Genomic DNA, 25,044 nt, shown 5'->3' with positions numbered 1-25,044 from the left:
ATCCCAACGGCCTGGTGACGTGGCGCACCGGACATGTCCGGTGTGCACCGGACTGTCCGGTGCACCATACGACAGTTAGCCTCCACCAAACGGCTAGTTTGGTGGTTGGGGCTATAAATACCCCCAACCACCCCACATTCAAGACATCCAAGTTTTCACACTTCCAACCACTTACAAGAGCTAGGCTTTCAATACAAGACACACCCAAGTGATCAAATCCTCTCCCATTTCCACAAAAAGCTTTAGTGGCTAGTGAGAGTGATTTGTTGTGTTATTTTGAGCTCTTGCGCTTGGATCGCTTTGTTCTTTCTCATTCTTTCTTGTGATCAATACTCAATTGTAACCAAGGCAAGAGACACCAATTGTGTGGTGATCCTTGCGGGGAAGTTTTGTTCCCGGTTGATTTGAGAAGAGAAAGCTCACTCGGTCCGAGGCACCGTTTGAGAGAGGGAAGGGGTTGAAAAAGACCCGGCCTTTGTGGCCTTCTCAACGGGGAGTAGGTTTGTGAGAACCAAACCTCGGTAAAACAAATCCGCGTGTCACACTTCTTATTTGCTTGCGATTTGTTTTTCACCCTCTCTCGCGGACTCGATTATATTTCTAACGCTAACCCGGCTTGTAGTTGTGATTGTTTTTGAGAATTTCAGTTTCGCCCTATTCACCCCCCCTCTAGGCGACTTTCAAATGCTATTCATGATCACATGGCTTTAATTAAACAACAAAATGATCATATAGCTAAATTAGATGCTAAAATTGCCGAGCATGAACTAGAAAATGAAAAATTTAAGTTTGCTCGTAGTATGCTCTATAGAGGGAGACGCCCTGGCATTAAGGATGGCATTGGCTTCCAACAGGGAGGCAATGACAAACTTAATGCCCCTCCTAAGAAATTGTCCAACTTTGTTAAGGGCAAGGCTCCCATGCCTCAGGATAACGAGGGTTACATTTTGTACCCTGCCAGTTATCCTGAGAGCAAAATTAGGAGAATTCATTCTAGGAAGTCTCACTCTGGCCCTAACCATGCTTTTATATATAAGGGTGAGACATCTTGTTCTAGGCAACCAACCCGTGCTAAGTTGCCTAAGAAGAAAACTCCTAGTGCATCAAATGATCATGACATTTCATTTAAAACTTTTGATGCATCTTATGTTTTAACTAACAAATCCGGCAAGGTAGTTGCCAAGTATGTTGGGGGCAAACACAAGGGATCAAAGACTTGTGTTTGGGTACCCAAAGTTCTTGTGTCTAATGCCAAAGGACCCAAAACCATTTGGGTACCTAAAGTCAAGAACTAAAATTGTTTTGTAGGTTTATGCATCCGGGGGCTCAAGTTGGATCATCGATAGCGGGTGCACAAACCACATGACAGGGGAGAAGAAGATGTTCTCCTCCTATGAGAAAAACCAAGATCCCCAACGAGCTATCACATTCGGGGATGGAAACCAAGGTTTGGTTAAAGGATTGGGTAAAATTACTATATCTTCTGACCATTCAATTTCCAATGTTTTTCTTGTAGATTCTTTAGATTACAATTTGCTTTCCGTTTCGCAATTATGTCAAATGGGCTACAACTGTCTTTTTACTGATGTAGGTGTCACTGTCTTTAGAAGAAGTGACGATTCAATAGCATTTAAGGGAGTGTTAGAGGGTCAGCTATACTTGGTAGATTTTGATAGAGCTGAACTCGACACTTGCTTAATTGCTAAGACTAATATGGGTTGGCTCTGGCACCGCCGACTAGCCCATGTTGGGATGAAGAATCTTCATAAGCTTCTAAAGGGAGAGCACATTTTAGGATTAACAAATGTTCATTTTGAGAAAGTCAGGATTTGTAGCGCATGCCAAGCAGGGAAGCAAGTTGGTGCTCATCATCCGCACAAGAACATCATGAAGACTGACAGACCGCTCGAGCTCCTACACATGGATCTATTCGGCCCGATTGCTTACATAAGCATCAGCGGGAGTAAGTACTGTCTAGTTATTGTGGATGATTATTCTCGCTTCACTTGGGTATTCTTTTTGCAAGAAAAATCTCATACCCAAGAGACTTTAAAGGGATTCTTGAGACGGGCTCAAAATGAGTTCAGCTTAAGGATCAAGAAAATTAGAAGCGACAACGGGACGACATTCAAGAACTCTCAAATTGAAGGCTTCCTTGAGGAGGAGGGCATCAAGCATGAGTTCTCTTCTCCCTACACGCCACAACAAAATGGTGTAGTGGAGAGGAAGAATAGAACTCTATTGGACATGGAAAGAACCATGCTTGATGAGTACAAGACTTCGGATCGGTTTTGGGCCGAGGCGGTCAACACCGCCTGCTACGCCATCAACCGATTATATCTACACCGAATCCTCAAGAAGATATCATACAAACTCCTAACCGGTAAAAAGCCCAATATTTCATATTTTAGAGTCTTTGGTAGCAAATGCTTTATTCTTGTCAAAAGAGGTAGAAAATCTAAATTTGCTCCTAAGACTATAGAAGGCTTTTCACTAGGATATGATTCAAACACAAGGGCATATAGAGTCTTTAACAAGTCCTCTGGACAAGTTGAAGTTTCTTGTGATGTTGTGTTTGATGAGACTAACGACTCTCAAGTAGAGCAAGTTGATCTTGATGAGATAGGTGATGAAGAGGCTCCATGCATCGCTCTAAGGAACATGTTCATTGGGGATGTGTGTCCTAAGGAAACCGAAGAGCCTCCAAATGCACAAGATCAACCATCCTCCTCCACGCAAGCATCTCCACCAACTCAAAATGAGGATGAGGCTCAAGTTGATGAAGGAGAAGATCAACAAGATGAGCCACCTCAAGATAACGCAACGATCAAGGGGGAGATGCAAAGGATCAAGACAAAGAGGATGAAGAACCAAGGCCGCCACACCAAGAGTCCACCAAGCAATCCAACAAGATCACCCCGTCGACACCATCCTCGGCGACATTCATAAGGGGGTAACCACTAGATCTCGTGTTGCACATTTTTGTGAGCATTATTCTTTTGTTTCCTCTATTGAGCCACACAGGGTAGAGGAAGCACTACAAGATTCGGATTGGGTGGTGGCAATGCAAGAGGAGCTCAACAACTTCACTAGAAACGAGGTATGGCATTTGGTTCCACGTCCTAATCAAAATGTTGTAGGGACCAAGTGGGTTTTCCGCAACAAGCAAGACGAGCATGGTGTGGTGACAAGGAACAAAACCCGACTTGTGGCCAAAGGATACTCCCAAGTCGAAGGTTTGGATTTCGGTGAAACCTATGCACCCGTAGCTAGGCTTGAGTCAATTCGTATATTATTGGCCTATGCTACTTACCATGGCTTCAAGCTTTACCAAATGGACGTGAAGAGTGCTTTCCTCAATGGACCAATCAAGGAAGAGGTCTATGTTGAGCAACCTCCCGACTTTGAAGATAGTGAGTACCCTAACCATGTGTATAAACTCTCTAAGGCGCTTTATGGGCTCAAGCAAGCCCCAAGAGCATGCTATGAATGCCTTAGAGATTTCCTTATCACTAATGGCTTCAAAGTTGGAAAGGCCGATCCTACTTTATTCACTAAAACTCTTGAAAATGATTTGTTTGTATGCCAAATTTATGTTGATGATATTATATTTGGGTCTACTAACGAATCTACATGTGAAGAGTTTAGTAGGATCATGACACAAAAATTCGAGATATCCATGATGGGGGAGTTGAAGTATTTCTTAGGATTTCAAGTGAAGCAACTCCAAGAGGGCACCTTCCTAAGCCAAACGAAGTATACTCAAGATATTCTAAGCAAGTTTGGGATGAAGGATGCCAAACCCATCAAGACACCCATGGGAACCAATGGGCATCTCGACCTCGACACGGAAGGTAAGTCCGTAGATCAAAAGGTATACCGATCGATGATAGGCTCTTTACTCTATTTATGTGCATCTCGACCGGATATTATGCTTTCTGTATGCATGTGTGCAAGACTCCAAGCCGACCCTAAGGAAGCTCACCTTACGGCCGTAAAACGAATCTTGAGATATTTAGTTTATACTCCTAAGTTTGGGCTTTGGTATCCTAGGGGATCCACTTTTGATTTGATTGGTTATTCGGATGCCGATTGGGCAGGGTGTAAGATTAATAGAAAGAGCACATCGGGGACTTGCCAGTTCTTGGGAAGATCCTTGGTGTCTTGGGCTTCAAAGAAGCAAAATTCCGTAGCTCTTTCAACCGCCGAAGCCGAGTATATTGCCGCAGGCCATTATTGCGCGCAATTGCTTTGGATGAGGCAAACCCTTAGGGACTACGGTTACAAATTAACCAAAGTTCCTCTTCTATGTGATAATGAGAGTGCAATCCGCATGGCGGATAATCCCGTTGAGCATAGCCGCACCAAACACATAGCCATTCGGTATCATTTTCTAAGGGATCACCAACAAAAGGGAGATATCGAGATTTCATATATCAACACTAAAGATCAATTAGCCGATATCTTTACCAAGCCACTTGATGAACAAACTTTTAACAAACTTAGGCATGAGCTAAATATTCTTGATTCTAGGAATTTCTTTTGATGTCTTGCACATATAGCTCATAAGTATACCTTTGATCATGTCTCTTTTATATATGATATGACTAATGTGTTTTCAAGTGAATTTCAAACCAAGTCATAGGTGTATTCAAAGGGAATTGGAGTTTTCGGCGAAAACAAAGGCTTCCACTCCACTCCATAACTCATCCTTCGCCGTCGCTCCGAGCATCTCTCCATCTTTGGTATAATCTTCACTCATATTTTATTTACCAAAGGGGAGAAAGTAGTAAAAAGGGCTTATATTTCACTTAAAGTATCCGTTTTTGGCGATTCATGCCAAAGGGGGAGAAAATATTAGCCCAAAGCAAAAGGACCGCACCACCACCTAATTTTAAAAACTAATGATTTTCAATTGCATTTCAAATTGGTATCTTATTGTGTTCAAAAGGGGGAGAAAGTAGTATTTTCAAAATCGATATCTTAAAATCCACTTGAACACTAAGAGGAAATTTCATTAAGGGGGAGTTTTGTTTAGTCAAAGGAAAAGCATTTGAAACAGGGGGAGAAAATTTCAAATCTTGAAAATGCTTTACAAAATCTTATTCATTTACCTTTGACTATTTGCAAAAGGACTTTAAAAAGGATTTACAAAAGAATTTGCAAAAACAAAACATGTGGTGCAAGCGTGGTCCAAAATGTTAAAAATAAAGAAACAATCCATGCATATCTTATAAGTATATATATTGGCTCAATTCTAAGTAACCTTTGCACTTACATTATGCAAACTAGTTCAATTATGCACTTCCACATTTGCTTTGGTTTGTGTTGGCATCAATCACCAAAAAGGGGGAGATTGAAAGGGAATTAGGCTTACACCTATTTCCTAAATGATTTTGGTGGTTGAATTGCCCAACACAAATAATTGGACTAACTAGTTTGCTCTAGTGTATAAGTTATACAGGTGCCAAAGGTTCACACTTAGCCAATAAAAAGACCAAGAAATGGGTTCAACAAAGAGAGCAAGGGATAACCGAAGGCTGCCTTGGTCTGGCGCACCGGACTGTCCGGTGTGCCACAGGACAGTGTCCGGTGCACCAAGGGACTTCAAGTCAAACTTCGCACCTTCGGGAATTATCAGAGACGCTTCACTATAATTCACCGGACTGTCCGGTTTACCACCGGATAGTGTCCGGTGCTCCAGAGGAGAGCGGCTCTGAACTCGCCAGCTTCGGATTTCCGCTCCACTATAATTCACCGGACATGTCCGGTGCACACCGGACTGTCCGGTGAGCCAGCGGAGCAACGGCTACTTCGCGCCAACGGTCGACTGCAACGCATTAAATGCGCGCCAGCGCGCGCAGAGGAGCAGAGCACGCACGGGTGGCACACCGGACAGTCTACAGGACTTGTCCGGTGCACCACCGGACAGCCAGGCGGGCCCACAAGTCAGAACTCCAACGGTCGGAACCCAACGGCCTGGTGACGTGGCTGGCGCACCGGACAGTGTCCGGTGGCGCACTGGACTGTCTGGTGCGCCATGCGACAGCAGCCTCCACCAAACGGCTAGTTTGGTGGTTGGGGTTATAAATACCCCCAACCACCCCACATTCAAGTCATCCAAGTTTTCCACCTTCCAGCTACTTACAAGAGCTCTAGCATTCAATTCTAGACACACCCAAGTGATCAAATCCTCTCCCAATTCCACACAAAGCATTAGTGATTAGTGAGAGAGATTTGTTGTGTTCTTTTGAGCTCTTGCACTTGGATTGTTTTCTTTCTCATTCTTTCTTGAGATCAAACTCACTTGTAATTGAGGCAAGAGACACCAATCGTGTGGTGGTCCTTGCGGGAACTTTGTGTTCCAATTGATTGAGAAGAAAAGCTCACTCGGTCCGAGGGACCGTTTGAGAGAGGGAAAGGGTTGAAAGAGACCCGGTCTTTGTGACCACCTCAACGGGGAGTAGGTTTGCGAGAACCGAACCTCGGTAAAACAAATCCGCGTGTCACACTCTTTGTTCGCTTGCGATTTGTTTTACACCCTCTCTCTCGGACTCGTCTATATTTCTAACGCTAACCTGGCTTGTAGTTGTGATTAAGTTTGTAAATTTTAGATTCGCCCTATTCACCCCCCCTCTAGGCGACTTTCAGTTTATGGTGTGCAGGTGTGGAGCACAGGGCGGTGGTCGATGATTGAGGTGAAGGTCAAGCAGGCTCGTGCTGATGAACCGAGAGCGGTGAAGGGCGAGTGTTGGGTCTTGACTGACGGATCAGAGCAGTCGAGTTACCAGCCGCGGTGGCTAACACCTGGGACACACACTCGCGCGAGGACATGGTGGAGTGGGCCGTGTTGCCAGTGTAATCGAGGATTGTCGAGGCACGCGTCTGGTCATGGAGGACGCAGTGCGGTACTCACGGCAGGTTTGGTGGTTTGGGCCTCAAAACCACCCGGCGCTACGGATGACGGGTTTTGCTCGGTTTGGGCCTCAAAACTCGGCGGCGGCGGTTTCGGAGGGAACCTGTGGCGGCACGTGGCGTGATCACAGAGGGTGTGTCGATGCGAAGTAACTCTGTGTGAAGGACGTTGCCTTCAGATCGAAAACCTAGGTGTTGGTCCATTTCGCCCCCGATGGAGTGGATAGGCTTTATGTAAATAGGAGTAGTTTAGAAAGTGAGAATAACCCTCTATAAATAGATGGGAGGGCCGGTTAGTTCAGTATCTCTTGGCTGCCATTTGTTTATAGTACTCATTCTATAGCTCCTAGTTTTCTCTCTATGTAGACATTAGTTGAGTCGAGGAATCCACAACGATTTTGTACTTCGATTGTGTTCTTGATCTTAATGTTTAATCAGAGGAAGGGTCACCGGTCCTGCCCACACAACTCTTTGGCTTCAAATCTCAGTCTATACCCTTGCTGGAATTTCTGAAGTTTTGTGTTCTTGGTGTCTCTCTTTCCCTTCTCTTGTGGTTTTGTGGAGCACCTTTGAGTTCTTTTGGTATGGATGCTCTTAGGGATTGATTTGTGGAGAGATAGACTCTTTGGATCACTGCATACACCCTCATAGTGCAGTTCTTGGTCGTGATCCGAGTTGAGTTCTCTTTGAGTTCGTTTTGAGAAACCCCCACCAAAACCTCACCCATCTCGGGATTTCTGATATGCGATTTGATCTCTCGTTTGTTCGGGTTCTTATTTCACCAGAGAACTTCTTACACCCTGCGCAATCTGTCTATCAAATTTGAGATCATTCTGGATATTTTTGCTTGCCCGACACTGTCGTCCGTGCACGCGGCACTGTCGAACCTAAGGTCGTCGTTATCGCTCTGTCTTTCTGGTGATTTTGACTCTGATAATTTCCAGAAAGTTAGGTTTGAAGTTCTTAGGGCTTTTGGTGCATACAAACGACACTGGATTGAGTCCCTAGAGGGTCTTTCAGGTTGATCTTTGGGATTAAAGTCACATACTCGCAAGATGAGAATTTTTAGTGGCTATCCCTCTAATCACCTCACCGAACCTACACTTAGGCTTTTTTGAAAGCCAATGAAAAATTGTATAGCTTGGATCTGAAGTCATGTCAATTTAAACAAATTCAAAATCATGATATAATTTTAATTTATCCATCTTTTTGTGTCTTTCGATGGCTTCAATCATGATATAATCATTCGGACCATTACTTTGTTTAAACCCAAGTCCATCTCATATCTGTTTAAACTATATCTTATATCCTACAATCAACGTTAGTCGAAATAGTCATATTATTCATAAAACACCCAAATCGAAAGATAACCGTAAGGTCACCGCATAGACGGTGATACAAATATTTTAAGATGGATTATGGTAAATATTTGTTAAAAATATACTTAGTGTGCAACTGATAATGTCTATAATAAGTAGATAAATCTCTAAACACTTCTTTTTTTAAAAAAAAGGTTCAAATCTCTGGATTTTTTCTTTATGGCACAGAGCATTGGTGGATACAAGCCCCAGGTAGTAGATTAAATAGACCGGCCTGGGGCTGAGATACTAAAGAGCGAGCTGGACTTCAAGGAATTAACACATGACTGATGAGAGGTTCCGACAGTTAAAATGAGGTGATAGCGATCATAGGGAATAAATATCGGTAAAGAAAAATGTAAGAAAACTGTGATATTGCAGAAACTTAAGAGCCATTGATAACTGTGACATTACTGAAACACCAGAACCACAGACAAACATTCTGGGCTATAAACTACTGCCAGGTTTCAAGCCAGCAAAGATGAAACCTTGTTTGAATGACCTTGACCCAAGAAGCAATCATGTAACATCATCGAAGCATAGGTCCACATATAACACTCAAGTTGCAATAGCACTCCAAAACAAAAGTGGCACGGACAGAAATATCACCCTAGGTTGTCAGATCCATGATGGCAGTGACAATGTCCCCATTAGAAGCCTTGAGGGCCTTGACAGCCTTGGGCCTTGAAACAGATGCCTGGGTCATCACCAGCTCAATGTCCTTGGCCTCAACACCAGTTTCGTCGACCTCCTCATCATTGTCCTCCTGTCCCGGGCCAGACGTCTCTGGATTCAAGATCATCTGGCTCAAGTCAGGAGCCTTGAACTGCTCTGCTGCCTGGGTCTGCAGCTGGGAGCTGAGGTCCTCGATCTTAGCCTCGCCGAATATGACATACGTGTCGGAATTCGGGCTCTTGAACACATCTGGTTTGGAGATGACAAAGAGTATCTGGAAATAGCATATCATGTTAGCCAGGCAACAATAAAGATAAGCCAGTTTGTGTGATCTGAGTAAATGGTGAATTACATTCTTGCTTTTCTTTACAGTGACGCGGCTGACACCAGTGATGGGCTTCATGCCAAGCTTCAGCATGGCCTTGCGGCTCTTCTTCTCACTCCTGCTTTGCTTTGACTTGCCACTGGCATCCCCTTCTTGTCGCGAAAGATGAAAATGAGACAAATACTTGTCAGGTGTTGTAATTGTTTCACATACCAGAGATAAAAACAGACAGCAAATTCAAAGCGCACAGGAAAACAAATGGAATATCACTTGTCTGGCCACACAGGCTTCTGCACTGATCACCAACAAATGAGACTGCCTAATTAAGCAATTCAGTTTACTTGTCTATGTATGGTATGCGACTATGCATAGTTGTCGTATGATTTGTTCCAAGGATGTGGCTGACATGTAGCTGATATAGATAAAATGATATATGCAGTGCAATAGGGCAGACATGTTAACCAGTAACAGAAAAATCATCAACTACCTACAAGCATTCACAAGCTAAGCATAACCCCAAACTTAACAAAAATCCACTCTGGACCTTCATACACTGATACAAAAGTCAATAACAAGCTAAAAAATACACAGAAATAAGATTACATCAGATATGGGGAAATCCTGCTCGTAATAAACTTGACTTCACACTCCAAATCACATTCAGATATCAATTTAAAGTGCATGAAACAAAATCATACATGCGCCTTGGTCTATTGTGTACAGCACTTCACGATTAAGCATCCATAACCACTAGAAGTGCCAAATCATTTCACAGAAATGAGACAGACAGGTGAAAGGTGACAACACGATATAAACACTACAAGCTCCAAGATATCAAGACATTTCTTTTGTCCCTATTTCACATATTATCAACCTGAATAACACTAGAGAGACATTCTCAGATCATAATAACTCACCATCGAGTTCATCATCATCCTTGTCATCATCGTCATCGTCCTCATCTTCCTCCTCCTCATCCTCCACCACAACTTCCTCTGCCTGTCCATGGCATTCAACAGATAAGTATGCCGGTGTCACACATATAAGAATAGTTGATGGACAACATTAAAAGCGAAAACATATTGCGATACGGCATGCGAGATTGAAAAGGATGGCGCCGCCCCTCGTAAAATAACAATAACAATCCACAAAAGACCAAAACCATCAGAACCAACCATTTCCACCGTCCATAACAACAACAACAATCAATCAATTAATATACTTCAGGTTCGTGGATCTGCAGCTAGCAATAAAACATCAAGTCCCTCTTGGATCACAGACAGTATCCATAACATATGCGACACCGATTCCCCGTCTGATTCGGACCGTTCGGGAGGAGTGTGTGCGAAATCTCACCTCGGTCTTCTGCTCCTCGAGCTTCTGCTGCTCGATCTGGGTGGCGAGCTCCTCCGCGGTCTGCGCCGTCATCTTGGTGTCTCGGTGTCGTGGGAGGGGATACGAGGGCAGAGCGACGGCGACGGCGGCTTGGCAAAAACCCTAGAGCAGACTCGAGCGGAAGGGGAAGGGAAAGGGGGTTCTTTGCTCTGCCGCATTATTTATTCAAGGTTGAATCACAATAAACACCTCCATTAGTTTAGAATTTACATGTCCCTCGGTCACCGCCTTATACCCACACGTAGGCAACCAAACAACTAAGAGGTGCATCATGGAGGGCTGGATAAAGGATATAACAGGCTACCAAACATGACCTATAGTGTTTATGAATAATAAGCACATGTATTTTTCAAGTATAAGACTGACTCAACAAGTGTATAATTTGAGGTTATAAGTGCAACATGAAAATATCATTACCACCATGTTTTGAACGCCGAAATTTTTCTCCCTCTATGGGCTGGTTTGGTGATAAGAAAATTGGATTTCTCCACGGTTTCATAAAACCACATTGTTTGAGCTTGGTACTCCTTTCTCTTCTCCATATACATTGGATCCAGTGGCTGAGCCAGTAATAAAATATAAATGGAACCAAATAACCATTGTTCATCGGATTTTCTAGTTTTTGCTAGTCGACAACAATGATCACCAATGTTGTCAAATTCTGAAAAAAATAGAATTTGTAGGCACATGAAGTGCATAATATTACAATTGGAGCCTCATGGTGTTTCTTTCTTGCCCTAAAACCAATAGTGTATAACTTTACAGTTAGAGTGCAAACAACGTCAATTTTCAGTAAACTAAATAAATCCTTAGGATCCAAAGAAGTGTATATTGTTAGAAGCTCTATGGCTTGTCCATTGAACATGTAATTCGGCTCTTATGCTTGTTGATTAATGAAAATACCATATATATTGTGATGCTCGACCATAATCTCATTCTCTGCACGAGATCTAATGTAGTCCATATATAAGCCAGACATATTTGGACCTAATTTTTGTAGTCGATGTGGTCATTTTTGTCCTCATTACTCTTTTGCTTTGGTAATTTTTGTTTTAATTTTCAGATGTAACTTTTTTTATTTCATTTTCATGAGTTGTCTTCCAGATTTTTTTAGTATAGTTAGATTGCTTCAATCTAGTTTGTTATATATTGATCAATGTTCGTGCACATGTTCACATCGAGGGAGAAATGGAATAATGTTGTAGGCAATACTACCATACCATACGAAAGTATAAGGTTTTTTTTTCTCTCAGTCCTTTTTGTATCCATATATAAAAGTTTTTAGTAATCTGATTCTATTGATTACTAGTTCTTGTTAGTGTTTTGAGTTTTAGAGCGAGGGGTGTTTGGTTACTCTGACTAGAGTTTGGTGTGTGTGTGACATTTGGATATTTGAATGTAAATTGCGAGTGCTAAATATAGTCTAGTTATAAAACTAATTACATAGATTAAAGACAAATTTATTAAGCTTAATTGACTTATTATTCGTCCATGTGATGCTACAGTAACATTTGCTGATTATAAATACGCCTGATGCATATGGTCCCTCTGTTTAGTAGACACATGCAGCTACTTCTCATCGTTGAAATGTCGGTCTAAATCCAGATCGAGTCTATGTGTCAGTGATCCATTTGCAGTTACCACCTTCTGGAAGTAACTGTGCTTCTCTTTTCCGTGCCTTTAATGTTCTAGCCATCGGACCGCTTCTTATCTTCCACCCATTTTTCTTGGGCCATTATAAAGAAAAATTAGAGTATGATATGACTCCATTTATCATGTCAGCGTGATGATGATACGATATACTTTGGGGGGGTTTGATCCGCGGTAGTGTGAGTGTCTTGTGCGATGCTCATTTGTTGGTGGGGGGCACTGCTCCTCCTTTGACTAGTAGGACTGACCTTGCCGCTGGATCGGACCACAGAATTATATTAATAAATCCTCTAATTGCCTGCTGATATCATCATCCAAGCAGCTGGTGCTGTTAGGGGACGCGGTGAATTGGACGGTGTTTCCACTTACACCAGACCAGACCAGCCGAAAGCGACGCTGCCGACCCATCCGCGCAGCCGGTGACCGACATGAAAGGCAGTGGTCAGTGGATGGATCCAGCAGGCAGGAGCTGGTGCATGAACATCGTGTTGGGGCCATGCTTCGTTGCGCCGAAGGTCTTGCGCGAAGAAGCAGCTTCGGCTGAAATCGTCCCCAGGAAATGGCCGAAGGTTCCTTTTTATAGAGCTTCGGCGTTACAAACCGACATAAAGATAGAATGACCTTTTTATCCATAGAGGTCTAAGATAATGTTGTAAACTTTTGTAAAGGGCATAATTGTAATTCGTCACAGGCTGCGTCCTGTGTCTATAAATAGATGAACAGTACCCCCGTACTGTTCACGCGAACCTGTCATTTGCCTTCGCATCACACTTGTATTCTTCAAGACCGAAGGTACATTTGTAATTTGAAGTCATTTACATTCGTTTATAATAATAGAAATGGAGATGATTTTATGATAACATTTAAATATTTTCATATCTCATGATTTATATGAATGCTTCGTTCCTCGTTGTCATGCTTACGAAGGTACGTCCTTCGTAACCTTCGTCCGAGATGCTTTATATTCCAAAGGGATATAATGTTATGGAGGACGAAGGACTTTTACACTTAACATTTTCTATGTTGCCTTGTTCTTAATTCTTAGCATTTGAGAACAAGTCCCCAACATTGGCGCCCACCTCCGGTGAACTCACTTCCACTTCTTGAGCTTTTCGACACCTTCGGCAAGCATCAGCTTCGTCATGCCGCCGAAGAAGGCTTCAGCACCAGGGGTAACAGCAAAGCTCTCTCCGGCCACCAGCTCCAAGAGGCAGAGGCGCCAGGGGCTTCGGAGGAAGATTTGGCGATCAACCGAGAAGAATCTTTTGCTTATTCTGCGGTGAGAACAAAGGCCATACTACCAGGATGTGCCATGTTACTATACAGAAGCAAAAGGAAATAGCTGAAGCAGCAGCACAACAAGCCCAGCCGAAGCAGGTCATGCATACAGCTTCGTATCATTCGCCCTACATCCCAGAATATGAGGGCAACCATCCTGCAGTCTCTGCTGCTTCGGCAAGTCAGCCTTCAGCTTCCCGGCAACAGCCTCCGCCTCCACCTCCGTTGCAACAAGGCCAGCAGCCAGAAGGGAGCCAATATGCTCCACATCAAAGGGACTTCAGAGAACAGTCCGAAGCTCGCACGGTCAACAGCACCGTGCCAGAGTCGAAGCACATCTATTGACAAATATCCTACCTTAATAGCAATCTTTTTCATTCAGTTTTATTCTCTGTAATAAGGGACATTGTTTTCATGTAATTAGTTTCGTTGATTCCTACAAGAAAAATATGTTTTCTTCACAGGTTTGTGACAATAAAAAGGACCATTCTTAGTAGTATCTTCGTCAAGGCCTGGATCGTACAGATTGAAGGACATGGATGGCAACGAAGTTCCAAGGTCTTGGAATGCGGATGAGCTTCGGCGATACTATGTATAACATGATGTAATTTTTTATGTTTTTTCTTTTCTTTTTCATGGCACCCTTTTCCTTTCCGAAGGGGGAGAAAGGTTTTTAATGGGGCCATCATGTGTAATTTCCTTTTTTAGTCTTATAAGAGCAAAATCCCCCAAAAAATGTAAATGTAACAGCTGAGAACGCACCATCGAGTGCAGAAACTGAAAAAGAAAAAAGAGAAGAAGCTCCAAAGACGTCCCTAAGGGGATGCAGAGCTCTCAGCGAAAAGTCAACGCTGGTACCGTCTAAGTAAAAGACGAAGAAGCTCCAAAGACGTTCCTAAGGGAATGCAGAGCTTATACCGCCTAAGTAAAAGGCGAAGAAACTCCAAAGACGTTCCTAAGGGAATGCAGAGTTTATACCGTCTAAGTAAAAGACGAGGAAGCTCCAAAGTCGTTCCTAAGGGAATGCAGAGCTGATGTGTGATTGATTCCAAGGAAATAATGGTTGAGTGTGGCTTCGGTTATATGTTTTGGACATTCATTCGCACAACACATTACATCATAGCATTTGCATTCATAAGCATTCATTCATGGCATCTGTGTTACTAAGTGGTTGCTTCGGCAAAAAGGAGAAGTATTCTTTTATGTTTTGGAGTGCACAAAAAAGAAAAGCTTCGGCAGAAAGAAGAAGTAGTCTTTTATGTTTTGTACAAAAAAGAAAAGCTTCGGCAGAAAGAAGAAGTAGTCTTTTATGTTTTGTACAAAAAAGAAAAGCTTCGGCAGAAAAGAAGAAGTAGTCTTTTATGTTTTGTACAAAAAAAGAAAAGCTTCGGCAGAAAGAAGAAGTAGTCTTTTATGTTTTGTACAAAAAAGAAAAGCTTCGGCAGAAAAGAAGAAGTAGTCTTTTATGTTTTGTACAAAAAAAGAAAAGCTTCGGCAGAAAGAAGAAGTAGTCTTTTATGTTTTGTACAAAAAAGCAAAGCTTCCGCAGAAAGAAGAAGCAGTCTTTAATGCTTCGTTGTGTACGAAAAGAAGGGAAGGTGTTTTTTTTCGCCTTCGGCTCAAAATATTGATTTCGTCCACATCAAAGCGTCTTAATAAAAGGGTAAGGATATATTACAAGGTATGTACAAAGTTCCTTGAGAACGGTTTAATTGTATCTACAACAAGTTGTTACAAATTTTCTAGCCTACTACTACTAATCTTCTTCAGGCTTCCGCTTCGGCAGCATATTCTTTAATCACCTTCAGCTTCGTCATCCTACATGAATCAGGTATCCAGAGTAAAAATCAAGTATGAAGGAGAAGGTAAGTACAAAGTAGGATTTCTTACTGGTTCAAGATGACTTCGAGCTTCGTCTCCAGCCTTCTCCCGCCCGCCTTTTGTCCATATCATTTTTATAAATCTATTTGAGATACTTCGGGCGAGGTCAGGTATATCGTCCAGGATTGATGGAGACAGGGTGAAGTTGGGCCTGTTGACGATCTTTCCATGCTCGCAGCCAGCCTTCAGGAATGCTGCAGCAGTACCCCGAGAAGCTACCCAGGCACAGAAGTCACCGTGCCCAGCTATAACTTCGTCAAGTTCTTCAATTTCAGCTTCGATATGATCGAAGGCTTTTGGTAAATCTTCATCCGAAGGGGTAAATTTCCCGCTGCTGGCTCCAACTGAGTAAAAGATCTTCTTTAGTTGTTGGATACAATTGTTGCTAAAATTCAAACATTTATCCTGAAGGCTTGTTAATGATTTCTTCAAATTTGAGTTGGCTTGGACTTCGGCTTCAAGTTTAGAATTAAGCTCTAGCTTTTCCTGTTCAAACTGTTTTGATTGACCGATAAGCTTCGAATTCAATTCTGATATTTTAGCTTCGGTCTCTGCCAGCAAGCCTTCGGTTGATTGAAGTTCGAAGTCTTTCTTTTCGATAATGGCTGATTGTTCTTTTATTTTGCTCTCTAAATTTCCAATTATAGCTTCGTGTTTTTTGTCCTCCAAATCCTGCTGCATCTTCAGAGCTTTGCTCAGTAGCATGCTCTGCACAAAAACAGTTTTCGTTAGTAACACTTTCATTATCCAAAGCAATAAGGAACAGAGAAAAGATTGTTTACCTTGAAATTGGAATAAAATAAGCTGCCGACGATATGTTGTCGTCGGTAGCGGCTGATATCTGTCTCTAGCTTCGGAAAACCGATACTCTTTGACAGAGTACCGATGACCTTAGCTCCGGTTTGGTCTCGAATGCAGCCTAATTTTTCATCGTCCACACCTCCGAATAGAAGAGCTCCTGGCCTGTATCCGCAAGATTTGGCATAGTCTTTTAGCTCTTCTATTTCGTCCTCCGAGAGTTTTTGCCCAATTAAACTTTGAAATGTGTAGGCTTCGTCGTCCGAAGCGACTTCGGCTATTTCTTTCCCCTTCTCAGGCACTGCGGCCATGACTTTTTTAGCAGCAGCGGCAGCTTCTTCTGCAGCCATGACTTCTAAAATTTTGTCGATATTCTCAATGGTAGTCTCTAAGTTCACATCTTCGGCTGTAGCGGCTTCGGTAGCCGCGACCTCCGAAGGTGCGACTTCGACGTTTGTTGTGTTTTCAGTAGCTGCTGTTTTCAGAATTGATGCTCTCGGTGGCGTCTTGTCAATAACTTCTGTTACGGCAATAATTCTTTGCCTTTTTGCTTTGGTTATCTTCGTTTTTTCCGGCTCCGCCACCTTTTGAAAAAGCTTCGTCAGTCGAGGCCCTAATGGACTTAGCTTCGTGGGCATGGGTTCAGTCATTACCTTTAGAATTTCCTCCACGTCGCTGGTAGAAGGTGGTGTGGGGGTCCCCTCTCCTTCGGATAGTTTTCGCTTTGGAGTTGATATTTTTCTCTTGACAATTTTCTTCTTTTTTGGTGGTTGTTCTTCATCCTTGTTTAAAGCTTCGACCGCTCTTTTTATTCTCTGGCCCTCAGCATCCTTGTTCAGCTGCGCATAGTCAGGATATTCGAAGCCCAGTGCATCAAGCACTCGGTTCAGCCTTCGCTTCGGACGGGTACCGAAGGCTGCTGTCATCAGTTGATCTTCTTTTTTCGAATAATTTCCAAGGATTTCATTACACATCACCTCAACTGTGTCCAGCCACTCTTGGCAGGGCTTCTTAAAATATTTCTTGAATTTGAAGTGGTAAGGAAGCCGGACAAGATCCCCTTCCTTCTTCTCCTCCTTTAACTTTGGCATTTCCCATTTTTTCAGAGTAGGGAAGACTTTGAATGCTAAGAATTCTTGAACCAGATCCCTGGTACCAATATGCTCTGCAATGATTCTGAATTCATCCATTGCCCGTTGAGTTTGACCCTCTGGTGTCATGTTGCAGTGGGGTCGGGTTTCTCCAAAAGTTAGCTCGAGTGGACTTTGCACAAGCTTCTCCTTGTCCTCATCAACCTTGACATAGAACCATTCTGATTTCCAGCCTGCCGGCCATTTGCTTCGGTAGCTAATTACAGGAAATTTTGCGGTTTTCCGGTAGGCAAAATTGTAGCAACCGAAGTTTTCATGAAGCCCATCTTTTCTGGCCTTTGTTTGATAATGCAATTCATGAACTCGACAGAAACTGTCAGCAAAAGGCTCCACTGCTTGGCTTCGGAGGGCCCAAATATAAACGCTAAGCCTAACAATAGCGTTAGGAGTTAACTGGTGAAGGTAGATGCCAAACCTCTTCAATATCTCCGCAACAATCTCGTGAACAGGGAATCTTAACCCAGCCTTTAAAAAGCTTTTGAAGATGACAACCTCGTCCTTCTCTGGCTTCGGGGTGGTCTCTTCTCCCCCGAAGCGAAGTAGCTTCTTCTGATCTTCACTGAAAAAACCTGCTTTCACCATCTTGGCGAGATCAACCTTTGAAACAGTCGATTTTCCGAAGTCTAGGTGGCTGGGTTTGCTGGGCATGGCAATACGGTAGTCATCTTCGGAGTCGGTTTCTTCAATGTTCCTTTCTCCTTCGGCAGCTGTCGGGTTTGCTTCGGCAGCAGGCATTTCTTCCGTAGTCACCAGTCCGGAGCGTTGCATCGCTTCGGAGATGGGCACAGTCTCCGAAGCTTCAGTTTCGTCCCCCTCACGCTCAACCCTAGCTGTAGAGCGAACTCTGGCCATTTGATTATGAACTTGTGAAACTTTAATACTTTTTTCTCCGAAGCAGGCTTCAAGATGGAGCTTCGTTCAAGCCTGACAAGCAAGCTTCGGTGATGGTTAAAAATTTTGGCAGCAAAACAGTGCAAATAGCAGTAAATGCTGTGGTAACTTCACACCTACTCGTCTGTTTATATAGTGCTGCAGGTAAGAAGGCGAAGCGGCAGGGTTTTTACACCAGGTGGGCAGTAACTTGTACTCGCTGCGCAGTGGACCGCAAAGACCAAACAGTGACTCTGCAAGGTGGGACCGACACGATCTCGGGAAATGAATCGTTTCTCGGCAACGAGCTCAGGGAAGGTGTTTTTTGGACCTTCGGCTTCCCGAAGCTTGAGAGGATTTTTTCACGGTTCAAGCTCGTTACGAAAAACGATCTAGCGCCGCGACAGGGGCTACTGTTGGGGCCATGCTTCGTTGCGCCGAAGGTCTTGCGCGAAGAAGCAGCTTCGGCTGAAATCGTCCCCAGGAAATGGCCGAAGGTTCCTTTTTATAGAGCTTCGGCGTTACAAACCGACATAAAGATAGAATGACCTTTTTATCCATAGAGGTCTAAGATAATGTTGTAAACTTTTGTAAAGGGCATAATTGTAATTCGTCACAGGCTGCGTCCTGTGTCTATAAATAGATGAACAGTACCCCCGTACTGTTCACGCGAACCTGTCATTTGCCTTCGCATCACACTTGTATTCTTCAAGACCGAAGGTACATTTGTAATTTGAAGTCATTTACATTCGTTTATAATAATAGAAATGGAGATGATTTTATGATAACATTTAAATATTTTCATATCTCATGATTTATATGAATGCTTCGTTCCTCGTTGTCATGCTTACGAAGGTACGTCCTTCGTAACCTTCGTCCGAGATGCTTTATATTCCAAAGGGATATAATGTTATGGAGGACGAAGGACTTTTACACTTAACATTTTCTATGTTGCCTTGTTCTTAATTCTTAGCATTTGAGAACAAGTCCCCAACACATCGCTTAAAAAGCGATTTGATTGGGCCCCTTCTCACTGCCTATGAGAGCGAAGCAGCTCCTTAATCCCTTTTTAATTTCAAGGGCACAAGCAACCCGGGAGAAAAGCAACCCAGATTACCAAGAACAGAAGAAGCGGATCAACATTGCCGAAGATTGCACTCGCACGCAATGAATGGATGACACGTGTGTTCGGGTTCCACGCCCGGACCATCAACTGTACGTACGTGTATGTAACCACCAGTAGGTTAGTTCCTGTTTGTTTGGCCTTGCATCTCTGTTTCATGCATGGTCGCATTTTACACGCCATATATGCACAAACTTGTAAACGCTGTCCAAAGCACAAGCAAATAAATCAAACAAAACAAAACAAAAACCACTGTACATAGTCCTAATCAAGAAACACGAGCGCGCGCATGCATGCATGGCCTGGCCACTGATCGATCGATCCATCGATCTGCGCGTCCTGTCCTGCTGCTCCTGCAGGCTCAGGGGTAGCCCGACGCCAGGCACGCCTCCCAGAACTTGCGGTCCTCCTCCTGCCGCCTCGCCGCCGCCGCCGCGGGGTCCTCGTCGTCGCTCTCGCTGTCGTCGGCGCGTAATTGGCGGCCGCCTTCTTCATCTGCTCTTCTCCTCCCGCTCGCCCAGAGGGAACAGCGGCCGCCGCTCTCCTCGCTCCACCAGGCGGCGGCGACACCGCCGCTCCCCTCCTCCTCCTCATCCTCCTCCTCGGCCTGTCCGCCGCCGGCACCGTCGACGCAGCTGCCGCAGCCGTCGTCCTCCTCGCCGCTGTCGTCGTCGACCAGCACCAGCTCCACCTGGTCCGGCCGCGACAGGCAGCACGACTCGGCCACCCTCTCCTTCCTGCAGTGGGCGACGGCGGCGTCGGCGCGGCTCCTCTTGCACGGAAGCTGCGGCCGGGCAGCCGGCGGCGCTGCTGGGAGCGGCCGAAGCGGCGGAGGCGGCGGCGGGTGCCGGCGTGGGGCTACGCGCGGCTGCACGGCGGCCATCGATCAATCGAACAAGCTTCGCCGCTTCAGACAAGAATTATAAGAGTGGGCGAGCTAGAGTCGAGACTCGAGAGCGGGGAGATGATTTGACTTTCCAGCTCGCTTCTGTTTCGGTTTGGGTTTGGGGCTTTCGTCGGCTTGGTGCGTTTCAACTTTCAAGAGCGATATTTGTATCTACTGGCGTGGCGGGGAAGGAGGCGATCATCAATTGGAGATTCAAAGGGAGGACGGGAGTGAGCTGCCGTCGACGGATGGGAATGCCGACGTGTTGTGTTGGGACTTAGGAGGAGGGACACACGAGCGTAAATGATGTCGTTTTTTTTATTTTAAAGCAGCAAGCAAACACGCAATCCGTTTACTGTACTAGCTGCCTAGCCTTTTCTTTCCATGGGCCGTCAAGGGCGGCGGCCGGCGGCTGTGTTTGGTTTGCAACACAACCAAAACACCAGGCCTACCCAGCTACCAAAATTTTTTATAGAGATGATAAAGCATTGCCAATTACGCTCTCTAAAAAACCCGTGGATCTAAAGTTGTAAACTTTTAGAAGACATTTAGATAAGTTATCCTATTTATTATTTATATTTAAAATATTTTTAATTATACAAATTTATATTATAAACTATAGCTACACACTAAAACTAGATCACAAACACCCCTTAAGGGTTCGGCTGACTTCGAGGCCCATTGTGCCGATATCATCACACCTATAGCCTCGAGTTCAAGGACCTCCCTCGTCCCAGTTTAAACAGTAGCTCGATTTTAAGGGCGTGTTTGCGGACATGGCTCAGTGGTCGGGCTACGTTGTCGGGTTGCAACTCCTGGGTTTCGTTGTCTGACCAACTCATGAGCCTGACTCTAAGCGTGCAAAACTGACTTCTCAACCTGGCTCCACAAAAACGAGCTCAAGGTCAGTTTCCTAGGGGGACAGGCTGCTCGTGGCGCAAGAATGAACAATTTAAGGTAGTTTTGACCTCTTAGCCCGGCTCTGGCTAGCAAACACCAGCTCGTCTAGACCAGGCCTATCTGGTTCAAGTACGCAAACAAGGTGAGTTGCAGCACCTAGGACATGCTAGCCACAGCCTGGACCAGTCGAACGGACCGAGCCGACCAGGTACAAGGTCGCAAACACGCCCTAAGTGGCAGGGCATGGAGGTGGCCAAGTAGGATGACTCCTCAACTGATAGAAGATCTGATAGCCTCCTAGGGTAGTAGGCGTTCAGGACGCTGATGTCTTTTCTCTTAGTGCATGTGTGGTGCTAGCACACTAATGTTGTAGTGTTTCATTCCCGCACATGTGGAAACCATGGAGACGATGTTGTTATTGATGAGGTGTTAATCAGCAACGATCGTGAGGAGCATGGGTGAACATGTTGGTGCCACTGGTACACTAGGGCGTACGGCTATTTCCATTGCATCACCACAATCTTCTTCTGATATGTTGTCGTGTATAGTAGTACTGATATATGATCATCTACTCGCATAAGACGTTGATGCATTTCCTCTCGATGCATGTGCGGTGCTAGCACACTAATGTTGCAGCGTTTCATCCCTGCACATGTGGATACCACGGAGACGATGTTGTTATTGATGCAGTGTTAATCAGCAACGAATGTGAGGAGCGTGGGTGAACGTGTTGGTGTCGTTGGTACACGAGGGCATACAACTACTTCCATTACATCATTACACTATTTGTTCTGGTATGTTGTTGCGTATAGTGGTGACGATATATGATCATCTACTCGCATATTATCTTGGTTGATCATGGTAGATATGAAAATGTGTAGTGTGCCATTTTTTCCTACAAATTCGACTCAACATTTTTCAAGAATTAGATCATTTGGGACGGGTGGAGTAACATCTACCCTTTCTATAAATGCCTGAACATTAACTGTTTTTTATAAATATTAGAAAACATTAACCAGATGGTAGTGGCTAATTAGAATAATTTATGATGAGGGAAAGGTCAGGAATATGAGCGAGCATAGCTAATAGAGGGGGGAGCAAATGTTCTTTCCGAGGGCCGTTTCTGATGGGGTGTAAGGGTGCGGCCGTACCGGGCTATAAAAAATAGAGGGCCTCCGCCCTAGCCATTGGATGTTAGCATGTTAGAGGTTTAGATTATTATCCTAATGTCTCAATTTCTTATTGAATATTATTTACTATATTCGTGACGATTTTATCTGTTGAGATTTGAGAGAAGCTTTTCAAAATTGAAATTATTGAGGAACTACTTGAGGACAACAATAACTCAAGAGAAGTTAAATAATTTGGCAATTCTATGCATCTAGAAGTTGTTGGATGGGATTTATCTTAATGTACAATCGACGACTTTGTATCATAAAATATTAGACGTTTTTTTGTGTGATATCAAGTCAAGTGTTTATGGCTATATTTTACATTTGTCATTTTATAAACTTTGAAGCATTGAATAGATTTTTGTATTGAATATTTAATAATATGTGTATAATTTCGTATACATATAAAATAATATATATATATATATATATACATACATATATAAATATACATGATAGGGCCCTCGTATAAGATTTCGTCCTAGGCCCCAAAAAGTCAGGAACAGCCTTGTTCTTTTCATTAGGTTGGAGTGGGTGTTTTTCTTTTGTTTTGCACGAACATAGTTTTCTTTTTTTGGAAATGAGCTCAATATTCCTTCATTCCAAAGAACAAAGGGAGAGTCAGCTACAACTCTCACGTAGTGCTTCACGTTCAACTGCGATGTCAGCTGTCGCTTGCTCACCTTCCTCCAATAGCTCAGCTTCGCCTCTACTGTAAACAACGTGTAGATGAGGCGAAAGTATATTCAATTTAGTGGCGTATCTGCACCACATAAAAACACACAAAACTACTTAGAATGAGTAAAATTTTACATTATATACATCTTCATCACCTACTGATGGCTATACACTCATAAGGTAATCACATCTTCTCAAATTCACTCTAGCTTCGCCACCGTCTCCACGTGTGGCTACAAATGTTTACATTATATGAATACATAGGACGCGTTTTGTTTGGATAAAAAAATGAAGCAGCTAGCTCACAAAATACAAAAGGAGACTTAGGTATGGAGTGGCAAAGCTACATTGATGCCTGGGGGTGCGGATGCATCCACGGAAGGAGGAGAAGGAAAAAAAAAAGAAAAACCGATACTACAGTCGATTTCACCGTCTTCACCGCTGACGTTGAGGCGTACGTATATGATCTGCTACTGTGCCACATGCACAGACAGCACCGTTCCGTTACAGGCTCGGTCCCACAGGCGGGGCCGGATAAGGTACGTACCCGAATGGGCTGAGAGCAGTAGCACTAACTAATCGGTGGGTGCAGGTGGTATTAGCCAGTAGGTGTCACTTGGCAAGTTGGCATCGTTTAGGCAATGCAAAGGCATTACGTACGGCGCAGGAGAGACAGCGTGGCTGACGCTGACGGCGCCACGCCGTGGCAGCAGCGGCCGGTCCGGCGCGGCGCGGCGCAGGCGCAGGCGCACCCCCACCTTCTAGAAGCGCTCCAGCGTTTGGCATTTTGCACGATGGGCTGGCTGGCTTCTAGAAGCCAGAAGGAGACCAAACGAAGGGACACTGGGTCTGTTTGTTTATGTACTCCACCACCTCGGTTCGGGAATGAACGTAGGAGCAAACGTCATGGTGGATTACTATTAAAAATCAACTAGTCTTAGAATCGATCTAATTAAGATCAGTTTTTAAGTGGGTACTAATGCGTTTGTTCCCTTTGTGTAGGCTATATGATTTGTTTGGTTGCGTGTATTGGCGTGCTTCTTGCGGCGGTTTACTGTTCTCGTGGGCTTCGATGTGCTGCTGGATCTGGAGCCGGAGTGCTGGACTGGTGTTTCTATCACCTTCCGCGAACGCCTCTGTACGCCGGTGAGGTGACGCTGACGGGCAGCCCCGGCACGCGGACGCGGTGTGGTGCCCTGCTCCAGGTCAAAATTGCTTGATGCCTTCTAGAAGGACAGCAAAGGGACACGCTGATCAGGTCATCAGGTGCCCTCGGTGTGCTGCGTCTGCCTGTCCTGCTCTTGGTCTTGGTTCATTGCGGCTGCCGTACGTAGGTGCTGGATCCGGTGTGGTTTTGCGGCACGGGTGCACGGCCGACCGAGAGACGGTGATTGGTTAATGGCCGCAAGTTTGTTGGCTCTTCACTGCGCTGTCTGGTACTCTACTCCTCCCACGGTGCGGGAGAACAGCGGATGCCGAGGTTGGAGGTGCGTCTAATCATAGCGACTCATGACCTGCCAGTTCGTTGCATCAGCCTTTAACCATGATGGTCTATGATTCCGTGTAATCTCAAACAATTATTTGTTTTTTGGCACGATCCAGACCTAACCTGGCGATCAGGACACGTTATCCAAAAGGTATAAGTATAATAGCCCAAATCCCTTCATCAACTGGGCATTTGGTCTAGTGGTATGATTCTCGCTTTGGGTGCGAGAGGTCCCGAGTTCGATTCTCGGAATGCCCCCTTTTTTTAAAAAAAATCTTTTTTTCTCCCTCGTTCCTAACGCACCTGGCTCACCTATCCGTTTAAATTTTTAAGCGTATCCGCACGAGGACCGCACCGTCAGCATTCATTTCAGAGATCGCCACCACCGGTCACCATGGCAATAGCAACAGCTTGTTCTCTAATATGCACCTGGCTCACCTATCGGCGGTGCAATTTCTATTTGCCTCCGTGCCACCACGATCCACGCCCGTATCAGCAGATCT

General features: G+C 44.3%; 2 protein-coding genes and 1 non-coding gene across 4 annotated transcripts; 1 reads left to right on the top strand and 2 right to left on the bottom strand.

Annotated features, from left to right (window-relative positions):
• Positions 1 to 8,620: 8,620 nt before the first annotated feature.
• Positions 8,621 to 10,932, bottom strand: LOC100282564 (nascent polypeptide-associated complex alpha subunit-like protein). 2 transcript variants are annotated; one of them, XM_008678267.4, is made up of 4 exons: positions 10,630 to 10,932; positions 10,191 to 10,272; positions 9,301 to 9,425; positions 8,621 to 9,222 (listed from the first exon to the last, which is right to left on the bottom strand). In XM_008678267.4, exons 1-4 carry the CDS (start codon positions 10,699 to 10,701, stop codon positions 8,884 to 8,886), a joined length of 618 nt encoding a protein of 205 aa, XP_008676489.1. In that variant the 5' UTR covers positions 10,702 to 10,932; the 3' UTR covers positions 8,621 to 8,883. The 2 variants fall into 2 exon arrangements, with proteins under 2 accessions (XP_008676489.1, NP_001148944.1); NM_001155472.2 differs by having other exon boundaries at positions 9,301 to 9,422; positions 10,630 to 10,804.
• Positions 10,933 to 19,438: 8,506 nt separating this feature from the next.
• On the bottom strand, positions 19,439 to 20,730 carry LOC103634922 (endoribonuclease Dicer homolog 1). Its single transcript, XM_008657496.4, has one exon. The coding sequence runs from the start codon at positions 20,300 to 20,302 to the stop codon at positions 19,781 to 19,783; it is 522 nt and encodes a 173-aa protein (XP_008655718.1). The 5' UTR covers positions 20,303 to 20,730; the 3' UTR covers positions 19,439 to 19,780.
• Positions 20,731 to 24,727: 3,997 nt separating this feature from the next.
• On the top strand, positions 24,728 to 24,799 carry TRNAP-UGG (transfer RNA proline (anticodon UGG)). Its single transcript has one exon. It is a non-coding gene; the product is annotated as a tRNA-Pro (tRNA).
• The last annotated feature ends 245 nt before the right edge of the window (positions 24,800 to 25,044 follow it).

The sequence above is a fragment of the Zea mays genome, chromosome 1, assembly GCF_902167145.1.
Source record: "Zea mays cultivar B73 chromosome 1, Zm-B73-REFERENCE-NAM-5.0, whole genome shotgun sequence".
NCBI classification, from domain to species: domain Eukaryota; kingdom Viridiplantae; phylum Streptophyta; class Magnoliopsida; order Poales; family Poaceae; genus Zea; species Zea mays.
Note: the sequence above shows the minus strand (reverse complement) of the source record. Positions and strands in the feature narration are given on the sequence as shown.

Coding starts and splice junctions, on each gene's coding strand:
- LOC100282564 (XM_008678267.4), bottom strand. CDS start 10,701: ATGACGGCGCAGACCGCGGAGGAGCTCGCCACCCAGATCGAGCAGCAG. Junction 10,273..10,629: donor TCGAGGAGCAGAAGACCGAG/GTGAGATTTCGC, acceptor TGCCATGGACAG/GCAGAGGAAGTTGTGGTGGA. Junction 9,223..9,300: donor CTGTAAAGAAAAGCAAGAAT/GTAATTCACCAT, acceptor TGCTATTTCCAG/ATACTCTTTGTCATCTCCAA.
- LOC103634922 (XM_008657496.4), bottom strand. CDS start 20,302: ATGGCCGCCGTGCAGCCGCGCGTAGCCCCACGCCGGCACCCGCCGCCG.